Source organism: Metopolophium dirhodum, chromosome 1 (genome assembly GCF_019925205.1).
Source record: "Metopolophium dirhodum isolate CAU chromosome 1, ASM1992520v1, whole genome shotgun sequence".
In the NCBI taxonomy this organism is placed as follows: domain Eukaryota; kingdom Metazoa; phylum Arthropoda; class Insecta; order Hemiptera; family Aphididae; genus Metopolophium; species Metopolophium dirhodum.
Window position 1 is genome coordinate 142,425,531 of NC_083560.1, and position 21,904 is coordinate 142,447,434.

Consider the following 21,904-nt stretch of genomic DNA (forward strand, 5'->3'; position numbering starts at 1 on the left):
TTGAAAAAAAAATTAAAAAAATGAATAAATTTGAAATAAAAACATTTAGAAATAATATTGAAAAATTTGAAGGTATTTATACACGGGTTTGGATTAAAGAAAATAATATAAAAATTGACCCATTGAGTAATATAGATATAAATTACTTTGGAAATAAAATAAAAAATTATAGAGGGTGTTTTATGTTAAATGAATTACCTACAACACCATGGGGAAATGAATGTGGAGTATTTAATTTAAATGATTCTACTCAAAATGGTTCTCATTGGGTTGCATGGAAAAAAATAAACAATACATTTAAAATATATTTTGACCCATTTGGTCATATAGTTGGTGAGCCACCAAAAGAACTTTTAAAATATTTGGGTAAAGATAATCTTTTTTGTACTGTTTCCCAATTTCAATACTATAATGATCCACCTATATGTGGTCATTTATGTTTATAATTTATTGAAAATTATAAAAAATTTATTTAAATATCATAATTTTTTTTTAATAGAAATATTTCTATTAAAAAATAACGAGTTAACGAGTCGTTTTTTTACGTTAACGAGTCGTTGATGTACTCATATGTATGTTTTAATAATTCGATGTTAAAAAAAATATATTTATATTATAATAAATAATAGAAATGGTAAATAAAAAATTGGAATTACTTTTAAAGTTGATTGAACAACAACATAAAATATTACATATCATTAATATGATTAATGAATACAATAACACTGACAGCGACAATGATAGTGATGATAATGATAGTGATGATGATGTTAAGAATTTTAAACGACTAGAAAGAATTAAATTTAAAAAACATAAATAATAATTATTTTTTAAACATATAATACTTACGTAGTATTATATATTCAGGTCTCGAGTTAAATAATCAATTAAAATCATTTAACTTCCATTTAATTAATAATTGTTGTTTCGAAACTATTTTAAGTTTTATTAAAAACTTATATTATAATGAAATTAAACTTTCACTAAACAAACTACGTAAATTAATACAAGAGGAATTACATGATTCGAATAATAATAATTAAAGTGTAATGACCTAGTTTTAATAATAATATGTAACTCGACTGATTATTTTTTAACATCCTGTTGTGGAATGTTATCTGCTGACTACTATACAATGTGAAGTATACAGTGTGATGTATACAGTGTGAAGTATACAGCGTGGTATAATTATACTAGTTTAATTTTATTTAAATAGTGTTACATAGTATACATTACATGCCTAAGCATTGTGGCGCAGTGGGTTAAGGCGTGTGTTTTGAGACTGAACATATTAGGTTCGAATCTGACTGCAGCAGATTTGTTCCTACTGTGTTTGTTCTCGTAGTGGGATTTGAAATTAGGTGGGGGGCATTATAAAGCCGGCAATTGTAGCGCTTCGGGCGATTGGTGATTTACATGCGAATGTAGGTTGTCACGTGGTGCGGCCTACGTTGTCACCTTGATTTGTATCTACCTCAGTCTTGTTTCAAGGCTGACGTATATAATGTCCACCTCTGACTTTAAATTCTACAAATAAATACATGTCTAACCCACCACGTCACAGTGCTTAGGTAAAAAAAAAAAAAAATATCTCTGTTGTACAGACAACCAGTTAAAAAAAAATAAAATAAAAAAATAAAAAAAGTGAGAGGTGGCCACCGTTCTGGATGTCTGTACAACGCAGATATTTTGCAAATTTTTTGCATTTTTTTAAGAGTTAAATATTACAAGTCCTATATTTCATTTATTATTTGGTATTTTAAAGTCGGATCAACACAGATATGTTTTATATGCTTATCTACACTACATATTAAAAGTTTACCCCCCGCTTCATATTGTTCATTTAAGTATAACTCCGGGAATATTCATGTTAGAATGTTTATTTTTACGTCAAACATTTTTAATTTTAATTCTTTATAAGTCCCCCTCAAAGTAACATAGTGTAAAATCGTTTTCAAAGATTTTTGGATTTTAATAACACGTCCCCTATTTGGGTGAGCGTTAAATATTGAACATTTTTTTTTAATAGAACAATTCTATTAAAAATTTAATTAATAATATTATTATATTCTAAGCATTTTGTGATCGGAATCTGCACCTCCCATGCTAAGACAACATATTTTAATATTTCCTAAATCTTGAACAACACAAATATCATAGAGATATTTGAAAAAATAAGTACCAGTTGTATTTATTAAATCATTAGCTATTTTACAAATTTCAAGCCATGTTGGCGAATCTAGTATTTTAGAAGCATAAGGATTTCCATTTCCAGAAATATTGTGTCCATGATCGACAATTAAAATATTTCCTTTAATTGGAATTGTATTTAGATTATATTTCATTATTTTAATATTATTATTATTAGTATTATAGTATTCATATTTACAAAACTTAACAAAGATTTCATTATATAATATTGATTTTTCTATTTCATTTAGCATTTCGATTTCTTGTGCCTTATTAAAATCTTTGATAATTGTATCCATTCTTTTATTATAAATTTCATTTCCTTTAACTAAGGTACCTATTCAATTTCTTTTTAATACATTTTTTTTCATTTAGATTTTTATTTTAAATAGAACAATTCTATTAAAAAATATTTTTAAGAAATATTGCATTTGGAATTGAATTAATTAATTTAATAAGTTTTGCGGAAAATATTTTTAATATTTTTGCATTTCATAAGTTTTGTGAAAAAATATTTTTATTATTATTGCATTTCAATTTTCTGATCTTTTTGCACATTGCTTTCTTTGTGATCTTTTATTGATATAATATGAAAATTGAAAACTGTCCCAGGACATACATTTATATACTACTCCTATTTAAATTAAATAACAAACGGTGTTTTGTAATTTATTATTCGACAGATTATTTTGTACGGTAGTTGTTTGTATTATTTTTGAATGAAAATATATGTACACACGTTGTAAAATATGTAAGTTTATGGGCTTATGGCTGATTTTCTGTTAATCGTCTATTTGGTTAACCCTCATAGTCCTGGTCTCGACAGTGACGATTAATCGAGTTTCTACTGTATACTTATAAACAGATAATGTGATGGTGACAAAATATTTTATTTGGTAAAATAGCAATTACTGTTCAATAATTGTTGACATTTTTGTTTATAGTTTCAATGAAATATATCATAAATATAAAAAATTCTATAACTTAACCTACACAATAAAAAAATAATTGGTTTGTGAAAAAGCCTACTACAATAAATTACAATAATTTGTTACAATCGATCTTTTATTCGTAAACTAACATTAAAAAGTTCTGATAAATTATTTCTGAAAGCTGGATGTCAAATTCATTTTTTTTAGTATTAGGCATTCGTACTACAGTAGGCAAAATTCATTTTTGTCTGTATAATATAATATAATAATATACTTCAAAAGTTTCAAGTACTCAAGAACAATATTTTTAAGTTACAACAAATTAACTAAAATCTTTTATTTTGGTTAAAATATCTAATTTTGTCCACAAATGAACATAAAATTGCTTTTAAAAACACTGTGTTTATATTTTTTTTTTAGGTTTTTTGGTTACAGAAAAAACAAATTTTTATTTTGTCAACATTTAAACTTTAAATGCTTATAAAAAAAAATTTGGACTATGAATTTTTAATATTTTTAAAAAGATATATTGTAACAATTTGTGAGGAGCCTTGTATTAAATTTTCAAGCTTTTTGATCTAACAAATAAAATTTAATTGATATTTATAGAAAAAAAATAAAAAATTTGAAAATGAAAAATTTCCGCAAACACCTCAAAACACGCGTCAAAATATTTTGAAAATTTTATCAAGTATAGAAAATAAACATTTGGTGGAAATTTCAAGAATTTACGGTTATTCGTTTTTTAACTACAACGAAATAAGAATAACGTTCCATGAAAATTCGAGTCAATATCTAATGTTGTAAAAATGTAAGCTTCAAACACTCATAACAATTTAATTCAACTTTCCGGTAGGCATTTTATTTTAGATTCTGAGTGGAACGATGAATGTATTGATTTTACAATGATGTGGGTTTTTTTATTTTTGTATCTGTCATCACCTTTTATCACAGTAAAAATGCTTAGATTTTCTTCAACAGTATCCTTTTCTGATAGGAAAGTGAATCTAGTTGGTACTCTGGCGGGTCAAAAGTAAAAATTTCCCAGTAATTTTCAAAATCGCCGTGAAAAACAAAAAAAAATGAAGGAAAAGCGGGAATTTTTACTCAAAATCTGTTATTGAAAAAATTGATTTTGGTTTTTGGTGTAACTTTAAAACAAATGAACGTATATTACATAAAATTTTCAATGGTAGTTTATATTTGCATTTTCTATACACGATAAAATTTTCGAAATATTTTGATTTCTTTTGAACTGTTTAGGAATATTTTCTGTTTCTAATTTTATTAGTCTTTTTTTCTATATGAATGTCAATAAAACTTTATTTGTTGGGTAGAAATGCTTGAAATTAATACAAGGCTCCTACTATATTTTTACAACGATATTTGAAAAATATTAAAAATATATAGTCACAGTATTTATTTATAATCATTTAAAGTTCAAATATTGACAAAATACTGAAAAATCACGAAAATTAACAAATTATTTTGAGTTGAGAATTTCTAAAAATTTTTCTTTTTAAATCTAAGATATAAAAATGTAATACAAGATTCCTCATAAGTTTATCTACCTTTATCAAAAAAAAATATTTACAAAAAAGTCAAATTAAATTTTTATGATCATTTGAAATTCATATTTGTACAACATTTGATATTCACTCTATTTCTCATGTAACGATTTTCTTATTTTGTTGTAATTAAAAAACGAATGACTGTAAAATACTTTAAAATTTCACTGAATATTTATATTAGCATTTTCTATACACGATATATCGTTCTAATAGCAGTTGATAAATATTAAAAATACATAGAAACAATTTTTTTTTATAAGCATTTAAAGTTCAAAGAATTTTTATTTATCGATTTTCGATATTTTGTTGTAATTTAGAAACGAATAACTCAAAGTGTTCACAGGTAAAATTTTCAATTTATTTTGACACATTTTGAGCTATTTATAGCCATGAGAATTTTTTTAAATATAATTTATTTATCAGTTAAAAATTCATGAGCACGGAGAAAAACAAAAAAAAATGAAGGAAAACTCGGAGTTTTTACGCAAAATTGGTTTAACAAAATCGATTTTGGTTTTTGGTGTAACTCTAAAACAAATAACCTTTATAGATTCATGCAATTTTCACTGGTTGTTTATACTGACGTTTTCTATACACAATAAATTTTCAAAAATCAAAAAATATTGATTTGTTTTAACTGTTTCCGGACATTTTCAGTTTCCAAAATTGTAGAGAAGAATTTTTTCTAACAATCGTACGATGCACGTTATGTTATTTTAATTAATTAGTTAAATAATTAATTGATCAAAAGTAAGAAGATAACTTGTTAATTTACCATGCGATATATTAGACTATTGGAATACGATATAAAAAATCGAATTCCTTACGAATGTTAAAAAAGTTCTCCTCTACAATATTTATAAAAGGTATTTTTACTGTAAACCGATTCAATAAATCGTATTACTTGAAGAACAAAAGTATAGTTTTTATTTGTATAAAATTCGGATACGAAGTGGCCGCACTATTGAACAAAATATGGCATAAAAACACGGTTTCGTAATTCCAGTAATACGGCTTATTTAAGTGGTTTACAGCAAAACTACCTACAATAAAAATTGTAGAGAAGAATTTTTTTAACAATCGTAAGAAGCCCGATTGTCGATATTTTTATTAATTAGTTGAATAACTAATCGATAAAAAGTTAAAAACCTTGTTAATTTACCATGTGATATTGGACGATAGAAATACGATATCAAAAATCGGATTCCTCACGATTGTTAAAAAAGTTCTCCTCTACAATTTTTATAATAGGTAGTTTTATTGTAAACCACTTCAATAAGCCGTATTACTTGAAGAACAAAAGTATTGTTTTTATTAGTAGGTATGAAATTCGGATACGAATACAAAATATAAAACCGAACAAAATTAAATAATATTTGTCATGATTTTATGAAATATAATATAATAATCATTTTCTTATCTGGGTTATTTATAAACTATGTACGGGCGCATGGCTGCGATAGAAAACCCGTTTTGACCTTTGGTGCGGTACTGCTGTTATCGCGCGCGGGGTGGTGGTATGAACACCTAGTATCGAGCGCTGCCGCTGCCTATAATGGGCGCAGCACATGACGAGCGTAATTAAATGTTTTTTTACCGAAAAACATGGTTTTGTAATTCCAGGAATACGGCTTATTGAAGCGTTTTACAGTATAAATACCTATTACAAAAATTGTAGAGGAGATTTTTTTCTAGAAACGTAAGAAGCCCGATTTTTGATATCTTGTTCCAATCGTCCAATATTGCATGGTAAATTAACACGTTTTTTAAACTTTTTATCAATTAATTATTTTACTAATTAATAAGAATATCGAAAATCGGGCTTCTTACGTTTCTAGAAAAAATTCTCCTCTACAATTTTTGTAATAGGTATTTATACTGTAAAACGCTTCAATAAGCCGTATTCCTGGAATTACGAAACAATGTTTTTATGCCATATTTTGTCTACCATATTTTGGTGTGACATCCTCTTAAGCTCAGAGACTTTCATATTTTCTAATATGCTTATAGAATTTATATTTGCCATTATTTATTATATTTTTAATTTTTTAATTAATTTTTTCAATTTTGATTTTTATTTTTGATAGAACAATTCTATTAAAAAATGTTCTGGGGATTTTGCATTTAAATGACACGTGTGCTGAAGTGCCCCCCCCCCCCCCCCCATAGGAAATTATTTTTAAGAAATATTTCATTTGGAATTTAATTAATTAATAATATAAGTTTTATGAAAAATATTTCAATTATTATTGCATTTCGTTTTTCTGATCTTTTTGCACATTGTTTTTCTTTGTGATCTTTTACTGATGTTATAATAATTATTAAATTTTTGATGTTATTCTGAACTTATATTAATTATTTTATTTCTGATGTTATTCTGAACTATTATGAAAGTGTGATCTTATTCTGATTTATTTCATTTTGTGATCTTATTTTGATAATTATGAAAGTGTCCAGAAGTGCCCCATATACTACTCCTAAGTATTTGTAATTTTTGACAATGGAAACCGATTTACACTGGTAGTGATTTAATAATAAAGTTTCATGGATTTTTAGTTCATTTAAGGTAGGTAGGGTACATTCAGATAGGGAGTGAAGAGGAATGGCTGATTTATCTAAATTAAGAAATAGGTTGTTTTTCTTTAGCCAGATTTTAATTGACAGTAAATCAGCCTCAATATTAGTGAAAACTTCTTCCCAGGTTAAACCATTACAAATTAATACCGTATCGTCAGCGAAACAAATAATATTGCTATTTAAGTTAAGAAGTTTTATATCATTTAGCTAAATATTGAAGAGTACAGGAGAAAGTGTTGTACCCTGAGGAACACCACATATAATAGTTTACTCACAAGAGATGGTATCATTTATTTTAACCCTCTGTTTCCTTTTTTCCAGATATGATTCGAATAGTGAGTGAGCCGAACCAGTAATACCTATGTCGTGCATTTTTTTTAGAAGCTTTACATGGTCCACAGTATCGAAGGCTTTCGCCAGGTCAAGATAAATAGTTGCGCATTTTTTTCCTTCTTCCAGTGTATTACAGATCATTTTGGTTACATTAACTATGGCTTGATCAGTGCTTTTACCGGGTCTAAAACCATATTGGTGTTCAAATAGTAAGTTATTCGATTCTAAGTAGTATAATCTTGCTTTTATAATTTTTTCAAATATTTTTGCTACATTTGATATTACAGATATTGGCCGAAAATTACTAATGATAGAAGTTAGACCTTTCTTGTAAATGGGTGTTATAATTGCTACTTAAAAAACATCTGGAATTTTATTTTGGGTTATACATAGATTAAAAAGATGAGTGAGAGTTTTAACAAGAAAAGTAATATATTTTTTTAGAAGATTAGAGGATATGTTGTCGATACCGGGCGATGCACCATTTTTTAATTTAGAAGTTGCTTCTAGTATATCTTCATGTGTTATCAGCTCAAATTTATTTAAGGGGGAATTATTTGGCATAATTGTATTGATAGATTGATGGATGTTAGACAAATTATTTATATTAGCATCCTTATTTAGTTGTGTTACTAGATCAGTTGCCACATTTATAAAATAGTCATTAAAATTATCGGCTAAGATTGAAGCTGGTTTTCTGTCATTAGCTTTTATATTATTTAGTAATTTATTAAGATTATTTGATTTATTGTTTCTGGATATTTTTTGTAGTATTTAGTTTTAGTTTCTTTTATTAAATACGTTAGTTTTTTTCTGAATTTAAGGTAAAAGTCTTTTAGTTTTAGATTTAAAGGATATTTCCTAACTTGAAGGTGAAGGTGGTCTCTATGCCTTATGGAATTAATTAATGCGGTGGTGGCCCATGGTTTAATTTTTTTAGTTTTAGAATTGAAAGATATTTCGGAAGAAGCCTGTTTTTTAAGACTAGTTATTTTTCCAGTAAAATAATGTGCTGCTCTGTTAGTATCGATAATATTATACATTTCAGACCACTCGAAATTTTGAATTAGGTCAGTTAACTTCGCTTCATCTGCTATAAGTATTTTTAAAGGATTTGGTTTATTATGTCGGTTGTCTAGTATGTTCCCTATACTAATTATGTTTGGGTAATGATCTGTTATATTGGATTTAATAACTATCGGCTTTATGTGATCTAAAGACTTTGTTTTAACAAAAATATGATCAATACAAGTATTGGACGCAGGTCTAGTTATGTTTTTAATTACAGGTGTAAATCCGAACTGGGCCATTAACATAAGATAATCTTCTCTTGTTTTTGAAGGTTCTAGTATGTCGATGTTAAAATCACCTAATATAATTTTATATTTAGCTATTTTTAGGTTGGAACTACTCAGTATTATATCGTTAAATTCTTCTAGGGCTATATCAATAATACCATTAGGAGATCTATAAGTAGGATAGATTACAAAGGCCGTTTCTGATAATTTGAAAGAGATTTCTAAGGTTTTTAGTGCTGATGTGTTAAATTCAATTATCGAGACATCGGATAAGGTGTCTTTTAAGTATACTACAATACCGTCATTTTGATTTTTATTATTTAAAGTTGTATGAGTTGAGTAACCTGAAATTGAGAAATTAGTGATTGATATATTACCAAGCCCTAACCAAGCCTCTGTTAAAATAATTACATCAAATTTGGTGTTCATGTTATCTAAATTGATACATAGTTCATCAAAATGTTTTTTAATGCTACAGATATTCATAGTGAAAATATTTATTGAGTTTTGTAAATATATAGAGTTGCTTAGTTTATCAAAAGAACAATTAATACAGTAAAACTCGCTTAAGACGCTCTTTAAGGGACCAGCTCTCTAAAACGTCTTATGCGGGAAAGCGTCTTATGCGGGAATGAAACAAAATGATGTGGTTGAAATATCGAGTTTATTTTTTTATTATTAAACATAATTTAATGAGAAATACACTTAAAAATTAATTATAATTACGATATACATACATACTTATATTTTTGTGCTACTGAATTTAATTTAAAAAAATATTATTATTACATACATATTTTATTATTGTTTATTAAAAAAATGATCTATTTTTGATTGTTTAAGGTTCTGACAATGTGTTTCAGCAAGAAAGTTTTCAATTTTATTAAGACAACCTAACATTTCTTCGGAATTTTCAACACAGAATAATACTTTCCGAATTTCCGATAAATGTTGCAAACCAGTAGTTATTGTAGGAGTAGATACTGGAAAGTCTTGATCTTCTTCTTCTTGATCGTCGTCTTCTTTCTCATTGTCCACTAAGTTCGTATCAGCGATTATTTCATCTAAAGTCCGAGTGCTACTGGTTACGAGTTCATCATCTACTGTTGCATAATCAGCAAAATTTTGCAGAAGCTGAAAGTCCCGTGTTTTAATTTTTGTCGTTTGCTGCCACCTAACAAGCTGCTTTGTTCTATTTCATGTCTGTTTTTCAATAAAGTTCTTAAAGTGGAAGGAGGTATCCCCAGTTCATTAGCAATATCTTTTTGTTTTTTTTTCTCAGCCAATCCTTCATCGTACTTTTTCAAAATGTTGAGTTTGTCCGAAATCGTTAGCGCTTTACGTTTTATACCACTAGCCATAACGAAATTACGGTTATACACATGCGAACGAACAGCACTTACTAAATCTCATAAGACGATGAAATACAGTAAAACTGTTATAATAAGTAATGATAAAATAGGTATAGCGATAAAATAAAACGATAAGAACACGTATAATACTAAAAATTCTATTTTTATTTTCACAAAACTACTAAAATTTATCGTAATCTGCTGAAAAAAAGAGCGTTTTACCCGATTAGACAGAGAAAAACTGAGCGTCTTAACAGGTGATTTTTACATTGACTAGTATAGGAAATGTCTAGGGACCGACTAAAAACAGCGTCTTATGCGGGAAAGCGTCTTAAGCGAGAGCGTCTTAAGCGAGTTTTACTGTAGTATTTATTGCCACATTCATAGGCGCCGACTCCGCGGGGGCAAAGGGGGCGATCGCCCCCGTGCATTGATTTAACGGGGGTAAAAGTATTATTTCGCCCCCGTTGTGTATAATAATAATTATTTGGTTAAAATACCAGATTATGACATGAAAATATTCATTAGAACATGAACATCGACGATTGTATATTTATATAAAACCTAAATATGATCATCGATAATAATTATAAATACTAAAATACTATAGATCGCTCACTACTATTTGGTTTTATGTTTGGTCTAAAAATACATCTGTAATTTCAATTATTCCCAAAATGTAGAGACAGAGCTGATTTTATTACTTTTATAGTATACCATTAATACTATATAAAAATAAAAACATGCATGATAATATTGTATAGGCATTTTATAAATTATAAGCAAATATATTTATAGTTTTTATAATGATATACATGTATCTATGCACCAACTAGTCGACACGTAGTCGTTACCTACTCGTTAGTCGACTAGTATCTCCATTGTGGCGACACAGTAACGCAACGGAAAATAGACTGCGGTGATATACGTATTACGTGTTAACTTAACTAGTGATCCATAGTATTTCCTTTTTTGTACTGATTATTCTACAGTATTAATACCAATACCTATTCAATTATTTTATTATTGTTAGTTATTACTGTTCCTACGAAGTGTACTATTCGAAGATTATAACAATAAGCCATTAAGGTAAGTTTATATTATAAATCATATTGGAACAAATGCAATTTAGCGCCTACGCCGTTTTTCCACATTTTTACATACGCACCTATCTAGTTTTTGTTAAAAATAGTTATGGCAAAATCAGATTTTAAAATAAATTTTAATATTTAATTTTTTAAAACTTTTGTAGGGCATTACAAATAATAATAAAAGTAATTCTTCAACAAATAACAATTATGTCTATGTGGAAATATATACAAAAAAAAAATATCGAACTTGACTCAAACTTAATTAACCACCAAATTAATTCTAATAGTAGTTCAACTTCAAGCGTTAATGAAAATTATGATAATCAAATTAATTCTAATAGTAGTTCAACTTCAAGCGTTAATGAAAATTATGATAATCAAATTAATTCTGAAAATTATTTATCTACATCGACTACATTAGATTTTTCAAAACAAAAAAAAAGAACATTTTTAACATCTTGGTTAAACAAATATGACTGGTTAGAACATGATCAAATTAATGATAAAGCTTTTTGCAAATTATGTAAATCTATGAGTAGACTGAGTAGTAATAGCAATAATAATGTTTCTGTATTTATCTTGGAGGGCTTTAATAATTGGAAAAAAGCGGTGGAAAGGTTTAATATGCATGAACGTTCAGAATTGCACAAAACAAATATTGTTAAAAGTTCATTAAAACAAATGCTAATGTATATGCTCAAATTTCGGATAGTCATAAAAAATCTATGGAAGAATCAAGATTTGCTTTTGATAAAATATTATCTTCAATAGTGTTTTTGGCAAAACAAGGCGTAGCAATAAGAGGGCATACTGATGAATCTGCAAATTTCAATCAGTTATTAAAACTTCGATCGGAAGATTCGACTGAATTAAAAAACTGGTTAGGTAGAACTACTTATAAATGGATTTCCCACGATATAACAAATGAAATTCTTAGTATACTTTCAAGAGAAGTCATTAGAAACATTATTAAAAAAATTAAAGAAAACACATTTTATGCTATTTTATTAGACGAAACTAGTGATATTACAGTAAAAGAACAAATTTAATTTTGTTTAAGAACAGTGGACAAAGAATCATTTGAAATTGAAGAATATTTTATAGGATTTTATGAAACACCTAAAACTGATTCTAATACTCTTTTCAATATTTTAAAAGATATTCTATGTAGATTAGAGTTGAATATTCATAATGTTAGAGGACAATGTTTTGATGGTGCTAGCAATGTTTCTGGAATTCACAAAGGATTACAAGCTAGAACTAAAGAAATTGAACCTAGAGCATTGTTTGTTCACTGTCAAGCTCATTCTTTAAATCTTGTTACCCAAGATAGTATGCGAAATGTAGAAAAAGCTAGAGATATACTAAATTTTATAAGAGAATTAATTACATTTATCAAACAATCACCCAAGAGGATCTTGGTTTAAAATGTTACAAACAGAAGAGAACGTGACTGCTCTAAGACCGTTTTGTCCAACTAGGTAGACGTTACGATATTCTAGTTTATTATCTGTTATGGATAACTATAATGAACTACCCAGTAAACACAGCACGTATAATATACGGGTATATTAAGGATAATGTTGGTGTATATATATACGTAATTAATATTCGTATAATATACGTTAATAATACGTGTATCATTGGTCGGTCGATTTTACGTGTAAGGATATACGAATATATTAGGTTTAAAATACGTTGAAGCATATTCGTATATTTTCCGTGGTAAAACTTCGTATAATATACGTTAATAATACGTGTATTATTGGTCGGTCGAACTTAAATCGATTTACGTGTAAGGATATACGAATATATTAGGTTTAAAATACGTCGATGCATATTCGTATATTTTCAGTGGTAAAACTGCGTATAATTAACGTCGATCATTCGTATATTATTGGTCGGTCGAACTTAAATCGATTTACGTGGAAGAATATACGAATATATTAGGTTTAAAATACGTTGATGCATATTTGTATATTTTCCGCGGAAAAACTGCGTATAATATACGTTAATAATACGTGTATTATTGGTCGGTCGAACTTAAATCGATTTACGTGTAAGGATAACGAATATATTAGGCTTAAAATACGTCGATGCATATTCGTATATTTTCAGTGGTAAAACTGCGTATAATTAACGTCGATCATTCGTATATTATTGGTCGGTCGAACTTAAATCGTTTTACGTTGAAGAATATACGAATATATTGGGTTTAAAATACGTTGATCGTTGATGCATAATATTCTTATACTGATTAATGTAATAATAATAATATAGGTACCTATAATATATTATAATAGTCCGTACTATAATATAAGATTTTGTTGTGAGTTTTTACCTAATACATAATAAAATGTATCTTTTTTAATTTGATTACCTACAAATCCCTATAATATTTTAGTCATCCTCACTATTTTAATTTAAAATTAACATTATAATCATATTATGTATTGCTATTTCAAGGTTGAAAATTGATATTGATTTTTAGTGCCTTCTTTTTGTGGTAGCTTTAAATATTGAAATACCTATGTTAAATATGTTTGATAACTCTATATATGTCTCCAAAATAAAATTAGTTAAACTAATTGATCAAAGGCCAGGGGTAATTTAACTAATAGGCTGAATAGGCTACAGCCTAGGGTGCAAAACGGCCAGGGTTAGGGCCGTTAGGGGCCCTAAACCGGGTTAAATTAGGGGTACCTTAAAATATTTTTCATTATAAATGTCGGAATGTACTATGATTTTTCCATTTGTAACCTACTGGCTACCAACTCCTAGGCTAAAAGATCCAACTAAAGAAAAGTTGCACAATAATAATATGATATTAATAGTTATATGAAAAACACGCAATGAAAAATAATATTATGATTAGGTTTTTCAATTATTGTTAATTTTTTATTGAGTATATAGTTATATATAGTTATATAATTATAATTTATCATAATATGTGTTATTTTTTGTTCTCGATTGTGATTTGTGATAACGTATAGTTAATAATATTATCGATAGCATGTTATTCCGGGTTTTTCAGTACCCGGCAGACGGGATATTATCCATGACTGTGAGTTCTATTTTAAAACGGCTTTCCGACTAGAATCGGTGGGTCGATAGTGGTACGAAGAAGTCACTCACACTAACGTAAATTTACAGATAGGGTCGGCGATGAACCAACACTACGAGTGTGGCAGTGTGCTTGTATACGACATGTACGCTTGCTGCTGGGGCTGATTCGCGTTTTATTTGGTTCACTTATTAGTTATTAGTTATTTTAGTTATAACTGTCTTAAATTATCCATAATATTGTGATTTGTGTTCATTTAAAGAGTAACGTAATGACGATGTTTGAATTTAAATAAAAGTTTAATAATACTTACTATTATAAGTACCTACTTGTTTTTGTATTCACCTATAAGCTCGCCTATAAGTTATATAAGCTTATATTATATAGTATAAAGTGTGCTTGTTTGATTGATATTCGAGTATACAGCAGCTGCTCATCGACGTAAGTACTTTTGATATTTTATAAATTATATTATTATATTTAGTTAGGTACTTATACCACGTTTATATACTATATAGTATTACCCTATATAGGGTAATATATAAGACTATTCTGTGTGTGACAGCACGCAATGTACTCACTGCCAATAAAGTTAGTGTTATATACCTACCCATTGTAATTATTAAAGGTGGGATTGGAGTTAAAATCATTTAAATATTATCGAGCTATCTAACTACATAGTTAGTATGGTACCTATTAGTTTTTATGAAATTGTAATATAAACAAATGTATTTATACAATTATAATAATAACTATTTTATTGTTACTTATTTTAAGCTGAAAACAATTATAATTGTAGAAAATTGTTATGCTATAAAATACATAAACAATTTTAAATAAATTCGTGTAGTACATAATTTTAAGACCAAAACAATAGTTAAACAATTTGTGTGTGATGTATAAGTGAGCGAGTGAAGTAACTTTTATAGTTATTTTAAATCATTGAAAGAAGTAAATGCCCATAAATATAGGTAGTAAATTAGAATAATATATGTACCTTCTAAATGTTGTCCAATAGAAACATGGAAATCAGAAAATGTTTAAAATATGTTAGTAGGTACTCATCATTAATAATTAGGTAAAATATAATTTATATAGGTAACTTAACAGTTTTTAAGAATATTCAAAGATGTTTGTTTTTAAAAAACAAATTTTATTATGTTTAAAACGAGGTTTAAAAAATAATATTAGCCTTTTTAGTTAAATAAATTGTTGTATTATTATGATATTATAATATGTATATTATTATTTATAAAGAATACCTAAGTCTTTTAGCCAATTATATTTACCAATTAAGTCTAAAATAAATTAAGCTAAATAAATAATTAGTTTTAGTAATTATTCAAATGTTTGTTTTTTGATCGATTCATTTTATTTTAAAATTTAAGGAAATGCCCAAAAATGCTTATAAGCCCAGTAGCTGCTTATCACAAGTTTCTAAAAGACGGAGAGAAAAGGTTGTTGAAATCAATTATTTAGTCAACAACACAGATAATGTTATTTCTCCGGTTATTTCTATTCAATCCAAACAAGTCGAACCACCTGAACAATTTTCCCAAATAGATTCAAGCTATAATACATTACCAGGAGTTATCGAACGTTATTCTAATAATGAGCCTGAACCATGTTTGGAACTTAGAGAAATAAATATTCCTCAACATGTACCCGATTTGAATACTTTTGATTTAAAACTAGCCTCGTTTATAACTAATTCTAGACTTCCAAGAAGTCGTGCTTCAGAATTATTAAAATTATTGAAATCTGTGGATAATTTGGAGAGCTTAAAATCATTGCCAACAGATTCCAGGACCTTATTATCAACTCCCCGATCTGGAAGTGTAGAAATAAAAACAATCACTGGTGGTCAGTACATCCATTTTGGTATCTCCAATGGATTAAAACATTTATTAAATAGAGATCCACACGTTCGTCAACTAACGGTCTTTGAATTATGGTTCAATATTGATGGGTTGCCAATTGACAGAAAGGGCAAATCATTGTGGCCTATTCTATGTGGTATTTTTGTTGATAATTCTATAAAACCTTTCATTGTTGGTTCTTATTTTGGAGAAAAAAAAACCATACAATGTTCATGAATACCTCTCTCCTTTTATTCATGAACTTAATGATCTCATAAATAATGGTTTGCAAGTTGATGATAGCAATATAAGTGTACATTTAAAAGGATTAATTGCTGATGCACCAGCTCGAGCTTATATTAAACAGGTTAAAGGGCACTCTGGATACTTCAGTTGTGAAAAATGTATGGTTGAAGGAGAGTATTTGCATGGTAGTGTATCATTTAATGACGAAACTGCTCAAGAACGAACTGATGATTCATTTTTAAACCGTACTAATGAAGAACATCATGTTGGAATATCTCCTTTATTAGATATTACTGGTATCGGGCTTGTCTCAAATATCCCTTTGGACTATATGCATCTTTGTTGCTTGGGTATTATGAAAAAAATATTACATTGTATTGTAAGAGGGTCTAAAGTTGTTAATTCATGTGGACAAATTCGACTTTCTAAGGATCAAATCATCTTAATAAATAATCGTTTGAAAATTATTTCAAAATATCTATGTTCAGACTTTGTTCGTGTACCAGACAACTTAAGTGACTTCCATACCTTTAAAGCTACCGAACTACGACAAATAATGTTGTACACGGGACCATTTTTATTTAAACATATAGTTAGTTTACCTGTGTATAACAATTTAATAATGTTTAATATTGTCGTGAGAATTTTGAGCTGTAGTAAAACTGTTTATAGCCAAAATGATTATGCCAATGCTTTAGCTAAACATTTTGTAAAAACATTTTCTCAAGTATTTGGTCGTGGAAATGTTTCATACAATGTACATTCGTTTAATCATTTGGCAAATGACTGCAAAAAATATGGTGTAGTAGATAATTTTTCAGCTTTTCCTTTCGAAAATTATTTACAGCATTTGAAAAAAATATTACAACCCGGTCCTTCTCCGTTAGTTCAACTTCATAACCGTATCATAGAAGAACGTGTATGTAGTCATACTGATATTTCTGAAATACCACTGTACCCATTGTTCGATGGTCATCATTATGAAGGTCCATTGCCAGAAAATATACAGGCTGAATCTGTCACTCAATATTCTATTTTATTCATGCCAACATATACTCTACGAATTCAAAAACTTAAAAGAAGAAGTACCAAAAAAGATGATTGTGTGATTATGTCATCAAATGTTATATGCATTGTTAAGAATATTGTTGAACGGAATGGAGAAATTTTCCTTGTATGTTCTACATTTGAAAAAGTTGATCCTTTTTACAACACCCCTTGCTCTTCTATCTCAGTTGGAATATTCGAATGTAGTAGAATATCATCTACAGTTGAATTGTTTCATATTAATAGTGTTAAATTCAAGGCTTCTTATTTTCCCTTTTCCGATAAAGAATTACAATGGGAACAAAATACATTTTATGTATGCTCATTGCTTCATATATATAACTAGGTAACAGTTAATTAAATTTAACTAATTTAAAATAAGTACTAGTTTGTAATAAATAGGCATTTATAATTACAAGTTATTTATGTATTTTATTTGTTTAGTATGGAGACCAAGTCTTATTGTATTGTTGTTGCCTCGGACAACAGAAAATTAGCAAATTCTATTCCCATAACATGGCTAAAGTTAGAGATTGGTGATCCTATTCCTGTTATTGGTCAAATATATGAATGGTATAGACCATTCGGCAATACAAAAAGTAAATCTGAGAAATATGTTCAAGTAGATACACTGAATTGGATGACAAATGTTGGACGTTTATTGGCTATTGAAAGTAATTATACTTTAGAGTTTAGACATAATGAATAATTGGCTATTTTGTAATATTTCATATATTAATTAAAAATTATTTTTGATACTTGTAAAAATATAGATTCATATTTATCAGCAAATTTTGTAGCTATTGAAATAGTCCCGAAAATCTGAAATTAAACAAGTTTGTTATCATCGAGTTTTTGGAGGAGGAACAGTGTATTGAAATAGTCCCGAGTAACTGGATCATTGTTGATGATAAACTACAAAAATTTATTTGTAGATGGCCTGGAAGTAATAATGCTTCCCGATATACAGCCTCTCAAAAACCACCAACAAGTGTATGGGACAGATACGAATGCATTCCACAAAAATTTGCTGGTTTGTGATTCAACTTTAAGCATATTATGTTTAATACTAAAATATTAATAATTAAAACTTCTTATATTCATTTAAAAACTTTCAGAATCATATGAGGTAGCAAAGAAAAAATTATCTACGTTTTGTAATACTAGTACAACCGAGGTGGAAAATGTGCATAAACCTAGAAAACGCAAAAAAAAAACAGTTCTTTGATTCTTCTAACAAGAACGATGGAGATACAAGGGATATTGATTTAAGTCAAAGCTCGAGTAAAAGTAAGTTCAGAAACGTGTAATCAGTTGTGTTTAAAACTTAATTATTAACAAAATCAAAATAAGTTATGTTAATACATGTATATATTTAAAAAGTTACACATATAATGCATGCTTACTACTCAGATTGATTTTTTGATGACACAACATTCAGTTTTTGAAAATGTATTAATTTTAATATTTTTCTGGTATAAAATTAAAAAATATTTAAAAATTAAAAGTTGTTACTCATTTGGGGTAAAATCAAGGTGAAAAATATCATACTACTGAAATAACCAAGATTTAGCTATTTGAAAATAATTATATTCCAAAAAAGTTAATACTTTTTAAAAAAAATGAGTGGTATTTAATTAAAAAATCACCTTGTATATTTTTTATTATGATTGTTTAATAAAATATTATTGATTATTTACAGCATAACTTTTAGATAATAATTCATTTAATTGTAATCTAGGATTAAAAAAGAAAAATAAACAAATCGATTCAGACGGAAGTGATTCAATACTTCATCGGAATTACTATGTATCGTCCGTAGATTTGAACAAAGCTCCAAAACCTTCTGGTATTTCTATAATTTAGTTTTGTATTGAATTTTTTTTTTTTTAAAGACTAAAAAGGGCCGTTCTTACTGTGTCTGGTAAAGTGCTGGTAAGCACTATAACTGGTAGAATTTAACTTGCAGATAACCACCATGGTAAAATTAGTGCTAACCGCACTATACAACACATTTTAAAAACGGTTTTAAGCATTAAAATGTTAACTAATACTCTCATGAATCATGGCTAAGTCCAAAGGCTGTCATACGATATTAATACAAAATAATAATAAGAAGAACTTGTTTAATTTTCCTAAATGTAATGTTTATGTTTATTTATGTTTTATTTATTTCAAAGCTATTAATAGTAATGATAATAATAATAATAATAGTGATAATAGAATTATTACTACAAATTACTACAACTGAATTTATTTTTAGGCTTATTTGATATGTGCAGGAGTAAAGAAAACTCACCTGATATAGTGGAGCAATCAAACATAAATTATGATGAAGAAAATTCTGAACAATATACTGGTAAACTTGATTATATATATATTAATAATTATCATAATAATATTCTTATGTTAAACAGTATTGTCCCAAAATTTAACAAATACAAATCCAACATCTATATCAAGTGATAATAATATGATGGATAAAATGCAATGTGTCTGTCATACAGTAATGAAAGGTAATAAAAATGATTGAATTAGTTGAATCATTAAATCTTCTGGACCTTATTTTTGTATTAGAATATAATTTGTATACAATGAAAACTAATTCAGTTGTTTTGACTTTATTTGAATAATACAAATACACAATACACAATACCTTCAATTTTAATGTAAATTTAATATAATATACTAATAATCATATTGTATTATAATTTTATTGTAATAAATATAATATTTTTTTAAATATCATATGTATGTGATATTTTACAATATTATATTTAATTTTGAATTACTTGATTTGAAGAAATTATAGCTCTATTGTATAGTTAAAAATTAAAATAATCATGTAGGAAGTAGATGACTCTGCTGTCTTTTAAGTATTTTGGGACGATTGTGAGGAATTGGTTGAGATGAATCAATTGCAAGGCTGATTGGGTGGTTACTTAAGGATTTGTGGTTACAAGTGTAAAATTTTGTGGTAGATTCTGCAATTTTTTTTATTTGTTTGTCTGTGTGTGAACACATAATAAATTATATTCATAATAATTCATAACTAAGAAAATACAAAGAATTGCTAAATACATTTTCTGCTCTGTTTAGAATTTTAAAAAATTGTAGATTATTGCATTTTCAGTGTTTAATCAAATGGTTTCCCTTCAAAAGGATGTAAATGTTATAAAAATTGATGTGATGAAAAATCAAAATTTAATAGCAGAAGTAATTGACAGACAAAACCACCAAACAACTCAAAATCAAACAGTTGAAAACATAACTCGGTCAAATTTAAAAATACCGTTACAGACCATGGAACAACTTGACAGTCTTGAAGCCGATGATGAACTTAAACAAATCTTAGTATGTTTTAATTTTTTTTTTAATTTAAATTTTATAAAAGTATATCTTTTTTTTTCCTTTGAATAGGCTAATGTTATTCGCAGAAATGGAAAGTCATTTGACTCAAAAAGAACTACTTATCAAATAATGAAGATAGTTTTGGAAAATCGCATGGCTGAGGGATTGAACATGGAGGGAAGAGGAGAGAAGCGAGCACTTGGAAAAATGGAAATTTGTACAATTATTCTAAACTAAAAAAAATAGGTTAAAACTATACAGTAGACAATTTATAATTTTAATAATTTTAATTTCATCAAAAACTGAACATGAGCACAACTTCTATCAGGTTAGGCTTAGTTTTCATAGTTAGAGTATAAAACTGCCTCACAATTACTACTTTATCTTAATCTTTACTTAACCTTTTCAACTAAAACCTATATATATTTTCCAAGTTACTAAAAGTACTTTTGGAAAATAAGATTTTGGATTGACTTTTTAAGTCTTAAATTCATTCAGTTACTTATAGGGATACAGTTTTTGTATTTCGTTTTCACACAACTAAATAACTGCTTTTGATTTAATTTGTAATTAATAATAACAAATTATTTATTGTTAAATCGAGACTACTTGGAGTTTTAACTTTGAAAAGCTAATTATATATTATTTTATATTTTTCACAGATGCTGTGAAGTTCATGTTTCCCGAAGAATCACTGAAACTGATTAAAATACATATGAGTGATTGGCTAAAGCAGGCTCCTAAGAGGAAATCCCAACAATAAGATTATTGATTTACATTAATATTAAAACATGATTTTTAAGATTATATATAAATACTAATATATTTATATATATATAACTAAATATTAATTATCTACTACAATACTTCTATATAAATAAAAAGTGCATATTCTACATTTTCTACTGACACCTATTTATGAATCTATTTAAATTTTGAATTTGAATCCTTGTAAATTGTAATATTAAAAATTTACATAATATAAAGTTACTA

The 21,904-nt window shown here is 27.3% G+C and overlaps 1 protein-coding gene across 1 annotated transcript; it reads left to right on the plus strand.

Moving 5' to 3' along the window:
- Window positions 1-19,388: 19,388 nt before the first annotated feature.
- Window positions 19,389-21,674, plus strand: LOC132932958 (uncharacterized). The gene is made up of 6 exons (XM_060999301.1): window positions 19,389-19,409; window positions 19,824-19,919; window positions 19,978-20,076; window positions 20,694-20,914; window positions 20,981-21,128; window positions 21,574-21,674. The coding sequence occupies exons 2-6, from the start codon at window positions 19,835-19,837 to the stop codon at window positions 21,672-21,674; spliced, it is 654 nt and encodes a 217-aa protein (XP_060855284.1). The 5' UTR covers window positions 19,389-19,409; window positions 19,824-19,834.
- The last annotated feature ends 230 nt before the right edge of the window (window positions 21,675-21,904 follow it).

What these genes read in the sequence shown, in the direction of transcription:
- LOC132932958 (XM_060999301.1), top strand. Translation starts at nt 19,835, where the DNA reads ATGTGCAGGAGTAAAGAAAACTCACCTGATATAGTGGAGCAATCAAAC. An exon ending in CTGTCATACAGTAATGAAAG is followed by an intron (nt 20,077 to 20,693) that starts GTAATAAAAATG and finishes TTGCATTTTCAG; the next exon opens with TGTTTAATCAAATGGTTTCC. An exon ending in ATGAACTTAAACAAATCTTA is followed by an intron (nt 20,915 to 20,980) that starts GTATGTTTTAAT and finishes TCCTTTGAATAG; the next exon opens with GCTAATGTTATTCGCAGAAA.